The sequence below is a fragment of the Colletotrichum gloeosporioides genome, assembly GCF_011800055.1.
Source record: "Colletotrichum gloeosporioides strain Lc1 chromosome Unknown consensus_65, whole genome shotgun sequence".
NCBI lineage: Eukaryota > Fungi > Ascomycota > Sordariomycetes > Glomerellales > Glomerellaceae > Colletotrichum > Colletotrichum gloeosporioides.
Window position 1 is genome coordinate 519,148 of NW_025544710.1, and position 14,037 is coordinate 533,184.

A 14,037-nucleotide genomic window follows, 5' to 3' on the forward strand; every position below is an offset into this window, starting at 1 on the left:
GTTTCCGGGCGGGTAGTTCGCGTTCCAAACAGGAAGGCGTCATAAGGCGTCCATTTGGCTGGTTAAATGAATTTCGCAGCCTACCTTATCAGAGGCACAGAGAATAAACAGTGATGTAAGCCCAGTAAGAGCAGCTAGTGAGGAATTGCAGTGTACATATGCATGGTCTAAGCCCGAAGTCGATTGGACGTTGGGAATGCAGAAACATTCGAGGCGCTGCCACGTAAGACTGCATCTCGCAGACCTGGCATACAGAGCCGTCAGTGAATGCAGTGTCACCAATGTGTGGGCCACAGCCTGCTCGTGGAAAGGAGCCGTTGTCGCTGGGCAGAGGCATCCCCCACTTGCTTCCTGCAGTCAGCATGGTTTTTTTACTCCATTCCTAAGTACTTGACCAATAAGTGCGTATTTACATGAGGTAGGCAGATTCTGGTGAACGCGTGATTAATGCAGCATGCAAGACATATTCGATCGTTCAATCTGGTTGACTGCAACACTGCGCACTCGGCTCCAGACCACATTCAAATGGGACAAGTTAACCCACCAACACCTTCTATCTTCTCCCAAACTTATGGTTCCGCCTCCGTCGTTTCCCTTCAAGGGCAAAAGGCGTGCTTCGAACTGGTCAGATCTCCGGTCGCCTGAGTTCGCCAACTATTCCAAGTTCGTCGCGCGACCAGGGCTCGTTCTGCCGACATGGCACCCGGCTATCACTTCGACCCATACAGCAGGATACATTGGTACTCCTACGACAATGTGGCGTATTACTCCAGCGACCGTAGAACCTGGTATCGCTACGATACTTTCGGAGGAGCAGGTTACTCCAAAGCAAACGAAGTGCCCAACTACCCGTACTGGAATCTCGGTGTTGCGAGGGCGGAGATCCGGCTCATCGTTCTGACCCCTCACGAGGATCCGTCCAGTCCCGTTGAATGCCACCTTGAGCAGGTGTCTCTGGGCGTAGCTGAAAAATATGTGGCCCTGTCGTATTGTTGGGGCGACCAAAATGATGGTATGTTGGAAATAACGGTCTCGGGGACGCGTCGTCTGGTGACGAAAACTCTCGCGCATGCCCTCCAGGAGCTGCGCCGAAGAAAACATTACCGAGTGTGGGCGGATCAAATCTGTATCAACCAATACAACTTCGAAGAGCGGGCCCAGCAGGTAGAGCGCATGGGCGACATCTACAGATATGCTTCCGTCACGATGGCATGGCTTGGGCATTTCAGATCATCCGACACCGCGCTTTTCGGAAAGGCATGCGCACTCATCGAGGCGTTAATCGCCGCCTCGGCGAGCCAAGACGATGTCCCCAAGACCCAAAACAAGGACACTGCCGCCAGCCCAGTGTCGGGATCTTCATATCCACTCAAAAGCCTGATGCATTGGACAGGGCTCACGAGTATGTTCCAGCGAGACTACTGGAGTCGTGCATGGATCATACAGGAAGTCGCCGTGTCTATGCAGGTTGAGTTCTTCTGGAACGGCCAGTCCGTCTCGATGTCGGATCTGCAAAAGGCAGTTGCTGGATGCAAGGCCTTGGCCTCCACAAGCAGCGAAGCAAGTGCATTGACCTCACTTACCGTATTCGAGCACGTCGAGCGACTTATCCGATTCCGCAACTTTCGAGAGTCGCCAATCCGCCTCGTCGAAGCACTCATCCTTTCCCGGCGGGCAAAGTCTACCGATCCCAAGGACAAACTGTACGCCTTGAAGCACCTGGCCATAGACGGGCCAGACAGCGTGCCGTTCCCCGATTACGAGGCGTCTCTGGACGACCTGAATCGCAAGACTGCCAACCTGCTCCTCCACTTTTACAAGAATGCCGACATCATCATGCTCCCCTGCCACTTCTGGGAAACCTGGGTTCCTCAGTGGAACGATCCCGCAACTTGGGGCGAGGAACGGATCAACAATTACTTGTTGGGACGGAGCAATTTCGTGGCAGAGCGAACTGATCGCGAGTCTGGATCGAGCAAAATCGTCCACAAATGGAGAGCCACCCAGGGATCCGAGGCTTATTGGAGCACAGCACCTGGCCGGAAACGGCTCCAAGTGCGATACAAGAGACTGGGCCGTGTGGAACAGTGCTCCGCAACTAACAACGAAGCCAGCACCGCCGAGGTCGGTGAGCTGGGCGACGTGAGAAAGTATGGCCCTCTCAAGGTTGAACGCCTCATATCGCGTTGCTGGCTGTTGTACGATCTCATCCCAAAGAACAAGTTACCCAAGCCCAAAAACATCAAGATCGGAGACATTCACCATCTTTTGACCGAGTCTGTGCGAGAGTCTGTTCAGAAAGGAGCACCGGAGTTTTATAAGTGGCTCTTTTGTAAACAGAATCTGGAGTTCAAGATTGGCGGCATTCCCCTCGCAAATTGGCTGAGCGCTGCCTCCGACAAACCCCGCCCCGACACCGTGAAGAAGGCGATGCGATGCTACTCCTCCGTCCGAATGGGGATGCGGCTGTTCATGACGGACCAGGACCACCTTGGATGGGCGATCAGCTCTTGTCAACCTGGAGACGAGCTGTTTCTGATACAAGGTTGCAGCGTTCCTTTGGTACTAAGAAAGAAAGAGAATGGAAAACTGTATGAACTCATCGGAGATAGCATTGTTCACGGTTTGATGGATGGGCAAGGTATCACCGATGCCTCATTGGAAGACTGGCCTCTTTTGACCTTGTCATGATGCTTCACTCTGGGGCAAAGCATCTTTGAAGTACGGAAAGCAAAACCATTGTAAGCTACGGTTTCGATATGGATAAGTAGGAAATTGTTTGACAGTAGTATGATACTGGGGAACCTACAAGCTAGCATAAAGATGAAGAAAGAAAGATGGAATAGACGGGGGTGGCGAAATGACGACGGTGGAGATGAGTGAACTCGCACATGTCTCCGGAGCCCCGTTTAATGTATGTTTGAACAGACTTATTGAGAAAATCAACAGAATAAACAGCATAATCATAATTTTTGGGCGACTTCAACGATGCCACGATTTACATAATCGATTTTGGGGACGGGACCAGATCATGAAGATCCCACCTGACGTTACTTCTGAATCGGAGATCGTGCTTCTACTTCATGAACGCAAGTGCAACATCCCCAGAGATCGTGCCTCCCATCTGCCTGGCCTTGTCCTTCGCGATCAACTGATCGATCGCCAAAGTAGCTCCTCCAGCTTTGACATCACCAATGACACCAACGAGCTGCCGAGCTTCTCCGAGAGCAACCGCATATTTGACCGTGTTGCCTTCAGTCTTCGTGGCTGCCTCGAGAACTGGCATGCAAACGCGCGCGCACTGCGTGAGCATCTTGGTCTGTTCTTCCAGTGCGCTCATCAGCTCATTCTTCTCCGCTCCGAACTCAATCACAGCCTGCATCCCGATGGAAAGTCCCTGTATCTGACTCGTTACTGTTTCCAAAGTCTTCGTGGCGGTGTCTCCGATGCTCCGGAGGTCTCCAGCGTTCTGGTTCATCAGATTACTATGTAAAGAGGTCAGTATCTCAATGTATTAATACCCGTATCCTTTTCACAAACTTGTGATTTATCGATAGCAGTGATACTTACAGGGATGTAAAGCCAAGAGCGAGATTGATTGTAGACTCATAACTCTGCAGGCGTGACTTGAATGCGTTGATGGTTTTGTCTTCGTATTGAAGACCGATGCGGTCCCGCCAGCTGATGTGACTCGTGTCCGAATGCCGTGTCGCCCTCATCAGCCAAGCATGGAACTCATTGCATGCATTCTGACACGCCTCGATCGTTGGTTTGGCTTGTGAAAGCAATGTACTAAGACTTCCCGGAGTCTCGTCATGTTTCCTCAGCTCAACTTCAAACTTGTCAAGAATATCTATCAATGCTTTTAGGTGATCCGATGTGTCGTAAAGATTTTGGGGAGCATCATGGATTCCCCCTATGAAGCTGTGGAGCGTCTGGGTCACTTGGACAGCGGCGGTCACAACACCTATGACGCTGGCGACGATACTCAAGGGGTCAGCCATATTGAGGAGGTGTCACGCAGTGATGAAGGTTTGCAGAGTCTGGCGCGGGGGGTCTGAGAAATCTGAACAAGTGTGAACATGAGAAGTGAGGGGCGCAGCCTGCCTTCAATATGGGCGCTTACGTGACTTGGCGGCATGGTCAACAATTGTGTGTCCACTTTATTGGCTGATTTCCAACGCAGCCTGATTTTCGGGCGGCTTCGCACGAGCAGATCAAATGACGCACCCCGCTTAACATGAACTTCGGACAAAACTTCACTCATGTCGTTCTCGCTTTACGCCCAGCCAGGTCAAAAGATGATGGTCGCCGTCTGAGATCACCAAGGGATTCACGACGAGCCCCTGACGCGACATGGATCTCAACAGCACATGGAATGGGAACTCCTTCCCTGTCATTGACGGAGCTGATGAAGATTTTGTCACGTCGTTCATGGGAGGGGCGCCCGGTTTCACTCCTGCGGGGCCAAGAACACCAGGCGCCGCAAACGTATCAATCGCCACGGGCAACTCGAGGCAGATAGTTGGTTCTGTCAACACGACTTTTACAGGCCCGATCCAGAACGTGACCAACAACTACACCAGCAGCCGTTGGCCTCGGCCTAGTGGAGACGACCTTCAGAGGCAGAGGTATCGTCAGATTTTGGAATGGCTCTCGTCGAAGCCTCAAAATCATCGAAGCACGCTTAAGAGCGAATCTTCCAAACGAGTAGAAGGCACTGGTACATGGTTCTTTGAATCCGAAACGTACCGCCAATGGCTTTCTGGATCTCTGCCTTGTCTGTGGCTTATTGGAGGAGGTGAGTAAATACCAATTCAAAGATCCGAAACGTCATGTATTCACAATTTATACTAGTCGGAACTGGGAAAACAGTTCTTTGTTCATCAATAATCAGCAGCTTGCACAATTTCACCAGGAGCGGCCGCTTGGCATCCTCAGAAGTATCGATATGCTTCTTCTTCTTCTCATTCCAAGACAATATGAGGCAGTCAGTCTTGCAACTACTCAAAGTTCTTTTAGGACAACTTTGCAAGCCTTCGTTCATTCCTGAACCTTTGGAAAGTTTATATGAACGTTGCCAAGAAGTGTACCCTCCAGACGATCCTTCCATTGAAGAGCTTCGAGAAGCTCTTATTGAATCACTCAGGGCCAACTGCACTAAGACAACCTCTGTCGAATCGGAAGTTCTCCAAGACGTGTTCATTCTCATTGATGCACTGGACGAAGTCCCAAACGACCAGATAGAGTCTATCACCACTCTCTTGCAGGATCTCAGTCAGCTGGAAGTACCCAAGCTTCGAATTTTATGCACCAGCCGTTATCAACCGGATCTTGACATGGCTCTGTCGCAGCCTGTTAGATGGCAAAAGCAAGATATGAACAAATCCTACATTGTGCAGGATGTCGAGAAATTTGTCTTGAATGCCTTGAGCTCGTCAAGGTTGAGGTTGTTGGACCAAAGGTTGAAGAACGACATTGTCGAGCGCGCTGCCAGGCAAGGAGAAGGAATGTCAGTGAGCTCTATCAACATTTACCTTCTTACGAACGAAAATTGCTCACAAATGCGGCTTAGGTTTCGTCTAGCTGCTCTCAAGATTGACATGCTCAAAGACCTGCCTCTACGAGGACAGGATGATGTGCGTCTGGCGTTGTCCGCATTACCAACAACTCTCAACGAAACCTACGAGCAAATGCTAGCCAAAATACCGGACAATATCCGGGAGATCGCCATATCTGCCTTGAAATGGATTGTCGCAGCTAAAAGGCCCCTATTCGTTGAGGAGGTGGTAGACGCGGCTTACATCCGCACGGACAGCCCACTATCTGAGAAGCAACATAACAACCGCTGCCCTGCCTCAGACCTCATCCAAGTCCTTCGCGGGCTTGTCACAGTTCAGCCTCGCATCCAAAACTTCGAGAAAATTCCTTCAAGGCAACATACAATGATGATTTCTCACAACTCGGTTCAGGAGTTCTTGACAAGCGTGGAAATCCGCAACACAACCACGAAATCGTTTGGCTTCAACATCGAAGCGGCAAATGAAATCGTTGGACGAGGGTGCATTGTCTACCTTTACCATTACAACCGAAGACATGTCGAACCAAAGGAAGAAAGCCATCCACTGTCCCGATATGCATGGTTCAACTGGGAGCTACATCTGAAGAATTTTGAGGACGAAGATCGGCACGCTATGCCGCGAGTGTTTGCGGTCCGCCTGCTTAAACGCTTGAAAACGAAATTCGAGAGCTCCAGAATTGCAGCAAATATAGAGCAACTTTCATCGACTACAATGGCCCAGGGTTCAGCCAGCAAGTCAAATTTTGACGACTGGATTAGCTGGATTCCAACCGAAGGATTGTCCATACTCTATCAATCCCTCAATACCGCATTCTTTACCCAGTCTTATTGGGAGTACATTCATGAGAAAAAACTGTCCAGAGCAGAGATATATTCAGCATCTTCCCTGAGCTCATGTCCGAGGATGATCAGACTTCTTAGCATTCTTCCCCACCTCGACGCGGAAGACCCTTCAAATTGGCGTGTTCTCTGCTGCCCTATAGAACAAGCTCCAGTTTACACAGCAATTTCGTTCACTTGGGGACCGCCAATATTATCAGCAACCCGTTGTCTTCTTGACTTTGACATAAAAATATCACCGAATGCTGATTTCATACTTTCCACGCTGCCATATGTGACATTTCACGCAGCAGAAACACCTAGGGCATTTTGGATGGACCAGATCTGTATCAATCAGAATGACAACGAGGAAAAAGCTGGCCAAATTCCGCTTATGCCAGAAATTTATCATGGGGCTAGCGCCACCGTCATCCAATTACGCGGCCAACCGGAAGAGGGAGATCAATACGACGTCGAATATTTCTACCGCCTAGCAAATCTCGCTTCCGCTGGAAACACTATAGAAGCTGCGCAAACATTATTCGAGTTATACCAAGACAACAAGTTACAACATTTGCTGTATCTGTTTGTCACCCCGTGGTGGACTCGTTTGTGGGTCTTGCAAGAAGCCATAACAAGCCTCAACCCAATATTGATGTATGGGAATCTCTCGATACCTATCGCATCCGCAGAACAGATATTTGACGTCATAGACGACATTTACTCGATTCTCGATGAACAATTCCCGTATGATGGTCTAAGAATTCGACGGTGTTTGCAAGAAATCGATGGTTGGAACGCCGCGTTAAACATCATCAAAACTCGCAAGGAATATCATCATGGCGACAGGCCGACTCTCGCGCAACTCATATACCGGTTCAGTCAGCTGGAATGCTATGATGCTCGCGATCGACTGTATGCGCTCGGTAGCATATCGCAACATGAGTTCGAAATCAAGATATCCTACTCGGATGATTATCCCATGAGACAGCTGTATAAGGAAACGACCTTCAATCTGCTAATCCAGATGAAAAGCTTGGACGCCGCAGCGTATGCATCAGTCACTAATAACGATTCTATTCCTTCATGGGTTCCCGATTTCAGTAGACGGATCTCCGGAATGATCCCGCTGTCGGCTGGTGGTTTCAAAGGGGTCAACTATGTTGGAAACTTTGCGACGGAAGCTCTACGACGGAATCTCAAATTCGAGATTGTTGGAGCCCCACGCATCAAGAATACGATTCTTGAGTTGTCAGGCGTGATTCTCACTTCTGTGAGTACGATATTTCCGTCGCTCAACCTTACCAAGCCTTATGATGAAGATTGTCGCGACGCCTTTCGAACCCTCTCAGCCCAGCTCACTGGATTTGGTTGGCGTAGTCACAGAGTGCCACAAAAAGCACGTCGTACAGCCAAGTGTTTCTCAGATAGACTCAGAGTACCTCCGGGCCAGACAGCAACTGAGGTGGTATGGAGGACGCTGTTGGCAAATCAGTGGCCGGATGGTGTGAAGTTGTGGGTGGACACATACCGGGGGCAGACTATCCCTCCCGTAACGCCCAGACTTTCTTATAAGCTTTTCAGGTATTTTGATATCACGGACAAGTTGGTGTTCAACACTGGACGGTGCCTATTTTTGACAGCAGAAGGCTATTTGGGACTTGGCCCGTGTGCGATGTCTTCTGGCGACTCGATCGCAATGCTCGGCGGTGGAACTCTGCCCTTCATTCTCCGTAAACGCGATGGTGTAGAAGATCCCATATGGTCTGTTATTGGCGAGTGGTAAGTACAGATTTGTGAGAAGCAGGTCAGGATAGCATACTAACAGGTACTTAGTTACGTTCATGGTCTGGGAGGTGACGAAAATTGGGCCGCCGAAATGTGTACTAGGATCGAAAGATTTCGCCTTGCATAGAATCTTCGGAAAATTGAAACTGAATAACCTAGTTTCCAATAACGAACCGATAAGAAGATCTAAGTCCATCTTGTGCAAACGTGACTGAATCCGTGGTACCCCATCGACTGCCAATTGACTATGCCATAGCACTCATCTTAGGACTGGTATCTGCGCAAAACCTCTTTTGTCTTCGGCCCGATACTTTCATCCATTTGAATATAATTGTCCACAGTGCCCGCTTCGACTAATATTCGTGCAGCCTCCTCACGCCCGTATCTACAAGCCATCGTCAATGCAGTCCGTCCCCATTGGTCTTCGATATTGACTTTTGCGCCCCTTTCAATCAATAGTTTGACTGCATCGTCGGTACCCTCTCCGGAGGATGCAAAAGACACGGCGGTGCGGCCGTACTTATCTTCCGCATTAACTTTTGCACCATGCTTAAGGAGCAACTGAATAGTCTTGAGAAATCGCGGTGGGGCAATGCGAGCGTGTCTGCAAGCCTAGGACAATGGGGCTCGGTCATGGTAATCCGTCGAATTGACGTCTGCACCCCTTTAAGCAGGATCTGCGTAGCCTCTGGGCGTCCGCTCCGAGCTGTGAGCGACAGAGTAGTTTGGCTTCCCCTATCTTTGAACCCGATAGAGGCACGAGCGTCAAGTAGAGTCTTGACAGTCTCACTAGGTCGCCCCGTGGCACTGAGAGCTGAGGCATTCTTGTCGACGCGGCCTTTAAATTCGATATCTGGTCCTTTGTTGATGAGGAGCTTGACGACGTGGGTTCGTCCCTCCTCTGCGGCATACTGCATAGGAGTGCTACCCTCCCCCTCAGCAGCATTGATGGGAGCTCCTCTGTCAAGCATCATCGCTACCAGATCAGGGTCGCCGAAGCGTGCCGTATATGCCAACGCTGTGCAACCATCTTCGTCCAGAGTATCTATACGAGCTCTTTTTTCAAGTAGCAGCCGAATGCATGATCTATGCCCTGCTTCGGCAGCAATTATTAACGGTATGCGGTCTTGGTCGTCCACAGCGTCAATGCAAACGTCATGACTCAAAAGAAGCTCCGTCAGAGACAGGTTACCACTATATGCTCCGTCGATGCTTTCCCTGTGCATTAATGAGAGCTTCTTTCTCTAACAACAGCCTGATTGCGTCTGGTTGATCGTGGGACTCTGTAACCACCAATGGTAAAACTTTCTCATCTCCATTTGGTGGCGGATTCCCCGGGCATGCACCAAGGTCGCACCGTTGTTTGATCGCTTCAAGTCGTCCATATCGTGCCGCGTAAAACAGCGGTATTCTTCCGAATGAGTCTAGAGCATTGAGGTCACGTCCCAGACCATAGAATATCTCGATGTCTTCCTGTAAGCCGTAGGATGCTGCCCACCCAAGACCAGAATCGGGAAACTCACTAGGTACCGATATTTCTGACAAAGACTGCATCTTTTTATCGTCCAAGAGCAATTCTTTTACATCTTTCACCAAGGGGGAACATTTTGATGCATGATATGCCCATGCGTAGGTAGCATGGCGGAAGAAAGGATACGGCTCGTCCGCGTTATTTGAGGCCCTGGATGAACTGAGTTGACGAGGTATGAACGCATCAAATCGCTTTCAATAGCGAACTTTAGATATCTTGTAAATACTTTCGTCATCTCGAAATGGGCTGTTGGAAAGTGTTTCTCTTTTCTCCTCTCAAAGTACTCCTTTGTTGTGTAGTGAACAAGTCGAACATTGTCGCTTGTCCTGTCAAATGTGACGAGTCCGGCGCAGACGGAGACGGTAGTATCAATATCTCTAAGTTGTGGCGGTCAAAATCCGTGTCTGACCTGTTTGTGTCCACCGCAAGAGCGTGATTCAGCTCGATGGTAGTCAAAAGCCGCACTGCGTGGACGATCCATGATAGTACGTTTCTGCCCAGATCGCGAAGCTTAGACTCCTGCCCGTCTATCCTCGCACAGGCATCATTGTATGCTTCGTCATAGACTTGGTGGTCTTAAGACTTGTTTGCGCTTTGTTGTTTGAACTTCTAGAGCTGACAAAATCTCCCTTACCGAGGTTGTGTTTGTTAAGGATCCAAGATGGAGCCGTGCTAGGAGGAACCTAAACACGTCATGTTAGTGTTTATGTATGTCAAGATGGGCAAGTATTGTCTTACATCCCACTAACTGCATAGGCGACCCCATCAGTAATTCTTGTTTCGAGACCCGGAGTCGCAATACGCACACGAAAGTCGGGCATATGATGCGACACATAGTCACTTACGTCGTTTTCCGATGCCTGATTTCGCATTTCAGAGCATCTCCGAACTCTTCCTCAATCTCTGGGATGAATCTTGAGGTTGCCAATAAGTGCATTGGGGCTCCTGTCCCTGTTCTCTGTCCGAATAGAATCTCCAGTAGTGATGATCAGCAACTAATGTCTTGGCACTCGTCAAGAGCATCAACGAGAATGAGGACCTTTGCGAATGTATTGCACATCAACTCCAATGTCCGTGAGAGCTCCCCAATGGAGGATCTGGTCTGCCAACTCTTGTGTTTTTCAAAAAGGCTGCGTAAGCTCTCCGACAAATCTGGTGTTCTCTCGGCTAGCTGCTTCAACAGGCTGGATAAAATGTGTTCCATGCTTTGCTCGGTCGCTCTCTCAAAGCTGTAATACACATAAGCTACACCAACTCCTGTGTTGCTTCCAGCTTTCGAAACGAGATCATTGATGACGATAGATGTAAGAATCGTTTTGCCGGCTCCGGGTATCCCAGTACAATACAGCGTCTTGCCTGTTGATTCGTTCCACTCTTGATATTGAGTAGAGCTCAGAAAAAACTGACCTGTTCCCTTGTGCCTCATTTTGAAGTAGCCACTTTCGTTAGAGCCGTAATTGGTTGGACTGAGCTACTCTAACATATCTTTAAAGAGTTTCTTCTTCTGCCGTATTTAGCTTGATATTAACCTGTTTAACATCTTCATCAACTGCAGTAACCGTGTTTTGAACTATAATCGGGATCAGATTTAGACTACATGCGCTACATAAGGGATGATCTGAGACTAACCCTCTGCAATCTGAGCTGATAGTTGACCATGAGCACTCCGTTCTCTGTTGACCTCGACCAATTGTACGTGATCGAGAAGTAACTCCTTGGCAAATGCCGCAGCGACAGCGGCGGCGTGCCCCTGCCATGCCTTAACTTGTGGCTATCAGCATAGTTGCAGATCCCCCGAATAACCAAACACGAAAAGCTGGTCATTAGGCCACTGGCCTCCATCTCGATGCACAGTAGTTGGCCCCCAAGATCCTTATTTAGTTTATCCCGGAAAATGGCGTCCTTGATAACCTTATCTGCCGATGCAATCAGTCTGTAATGAACTTGGATGGCTGTGGATGCATGCTTGCAAGGCTTAATCTTACTCTTGTCGCAATGCCGTCACTCGTCATCGTTCTCCTCGGAGTCATCTTCTGAATCCAACTCGGCGTTGTATGGCTTTTCTTCGTAGTGGCAGGATGACTTGAATAAGATGCTAACTAAGTCTTTTGACTTTCCATATGTCCCTGCCAGTCTGGGCCCTCTGGTTGCTATTTCGTCGATGAACTCTTGAATGATAGGCTCGTTCATATCATGTTAGGTCTCGATCCTTGATAAAGCCGAGAGAAGGGATGCTGGCGGGCTGTTCAAGGATCCAGTTCTTTCAAACTTGCCTCCCTCTTTGGCCTTCCCCATATCCCACTGGACGACTCCTCCAAATTGTCCAGATGGACTGCTGACGACTACGTCTCCCAGCTGAACATCACTTCCTTTTCGTGGCACGCCACCTCCAATACCGACCATCAAACCGAACTTGATGGAAGGAAAAGTGTTCACCATATTTGCGGCGACTGTTGCGGCCGAAACAATCCCAATTCGTTTCTTGGGTAGGCAGGCGATGGCGATGTTGTGGCCCCCGATGGATCCAAGGGTGTATGCGTTCGGGTCTCCAGCCGGGGTCGGAATAGCAGGTTGCTTTCCGTCAAGCATTGCTACCGCTGCGGTCTGCTCCTTTGGAAGCGCAAGTACCCAACCGACGGTGTATGAACCATTACTATACGTAGCCTCAATCCGCCGGTTCTTGAAGATTTGCTGCTCCTCCCCTCCCTCGATCTTTCTTTCCTTGGTCGAAGTACCCTTCATTGCTGCAGTGTATCGGGAGCTGGCAATGCTCTTAGAACATTGGCCCGTTCAAATCTTACAAAAAACCAAAAGTTAGATAGCACGAGAGTGCAGAATCTGGGGTGTTAAGAGGGATCATGGCACGTTTGCTGCAGCCTGATCAACTCGTCTCGGTTGACAGGCTGGGCGGCAACCGGCATTTACGATAGCGGAACATCCACCAACAACGGAACGATCATCTGCATAAAGCTGGAAATTTTGGCGGCGACATGGGTTGGCAAGGTGGAAGACAATTAAGCGACCTCGCAGCCTGCTTGTGATGAATTCAAACCCCTGGAGCTTGAGTTGACTCATTTCAGCTGGCATAAACACAGCCTCTACTTTTTTGGAGATCGCGCGTGGGCATCATACGAGCGAATTTGCCGAATTCTCTACAAGATTCTATTACGTAGTCTAATTCACCCTTCTAGTTGTCCAGAACACCGTAATGAGGGCCTCACAGTGACTCGGTAACTGATTCAACTGACACTCCTTAGCCCGGTGAGCATCCCTATCAGGTGCTTGCCTTCTGAATCCTATCTCTGGTACTGACGGAAAACCGGAAGAACAGTTTATCTAGGCGGCACTCTCAAATTTACCGGAGAATAGCAAATGCCAGTTAAGTTCTTCCGTCTTCCTGTCAGCAATCCAGATACTCGACGAGAGCTAATGGTAGTCCCGGTCATACTCTCAGCTAGTTAAGTCAAGGTAAAGATGTGGAGCTTGCATGTTGCAAGCTATTACGTTGTTGCAGCATTGCTGCCGGGGTTACATCTCTAGCATCGTCGAGCGGGTGTGAGTACAACAAGAACGAGCTTGAAAAATAGACACCTCCGGAGAACGTAGCCGCCACCATAAAAACTATCGAAGTCTGTAGTTTTCAAAAGTTAGTGATGGGTATCGTAGAGGAACGTGTTTTGACTCTTCTGACTTTGATGTCTTCTGCAGACCAGCTTCTTTGCATTACAGCAAAGACGTGAATTATCAGGCCGACCACGAAAACAATTATGCCGATGTTCAGCAACATGATGGCTGTCTGCCATAGGTAGAGTTGAGACCGTCTTGGTCGCACACCATCATTGGTGGAGTATCCCAGCATGTTTCGAATCAGCGTCCACCGGTCCTCATAACAACAAATCCGGTTCAACGCCAGAGACTGCTGACTAGCCAGGCAGATAGAGGTCAAATCTATGATAAGACTTCCATACCAAAGGCTCCTAGTCGACCATGGAAATTTGTCCAGGTCTTGCCACGCGAGCGCAGCAGCGATAACGCCTGACAATAGAGCACACTAAATAACGTTAGTCGTTGAACAGGTGAATTTATAGCGAATTAAATCCTTACCGTGAGTCCAACGAATGACAACTCACTCAACTTTTGCTTGGTCCATGCTTCCGTGAGTCGATCTGCGGAGAGAGGCTTGGTCTGCTCGGAAGGCGGCGAGGCCTCGGTATTCAAAAGTCTCCGAATTGGTTCATGGGTCATGAACCATGGTCTAAAAACCACTCGAAGGATGCCACTATTTCTTGATAATTCCATCATCATGTTATCTACTGAT

The 14,037-nt window shown here is 49.2% G+C and overlaps 4 protein-coding genes across 4 annotated transcripts; 2 read left to right on the forward strand and 2 right to left on the reverse strand.

Moving 5' to 3' along the window:
• Positions 1-696: 696 nt before the first annotated feature.
• GCG54_00012429 (uncharacterized protein) lies at positions 697-2,691 on the forward strand (the record flags this gene model as incomplete). The annotated part of the gene is made up of 1 exon (XM_045412307.1): positions 697-2,691. One exon carries the CDS (start codon positions 697-699, stop codon positions 2,689-2,691), a length of 1,995 nt encoding a protein of 664 aa, XP_045261342.1.
• A 385-nt stretch (positions 2,692-3,076) lies between these two features.
• GCG54_00012430 (uncharacterized protein) lies at positions 3,077-4,004 on the reverse strand (the record flags this gene model as incomplete). The annotated part of the gene is made up of 2 exons (XM_045412308.1): positions 3,077-3,485; positions 3,571-4,004. The coding sequence occupies 2 exons, from the start codon at positions 4,002-4,004 to the stop codon at positions 3,077-3,079; spliced, it is 843 nt and encodes a 280-aa protein (XP_045261343.1).
• A 352-nt stretch (positions 4,005-4,356) lies between these two features.
• GCG54_00012431 (Heterokaryon incompatibility protein 6) lies at positions 4,357-8,315 on the forward strand (the record flags this gene model as incomplete). The annotated part of the gene is made up of 4 exons (XM_045412309.1): positions 4,357-4,801; positions 4,858-5,512; positions 5,576-8,182; positions 8,237-8,315. The coding sequence occupies 4 exons, from the start codon at positions 4,357-4,359 to the stop codon at positions 8,313-8,315; spliced, it is 3,786 nt and encodes a 1,261-aa protein (XP_045261344.1).
• Positions 8,316-11,915: 3,600 nt separating this feature from the next.
• On the reverse strand, positions 11,916-12,461 carry GCG54_00012432 (uncharacterized protein; the record flags this gene model as incomplete). Its single annotated transcript, XM_045412310.1, has 1 exon — positions 11,916-12,461. The coding sequence occupies one exon, from the start codon at positions 12,459-12,461 to the stop codon at positions 11,916-11,918; it is 546 nt and encodes a 181-aa protein (XP_045261345.1).
• Positions 12,462-14,037: the final 1,576 nt, after the last annotated feature.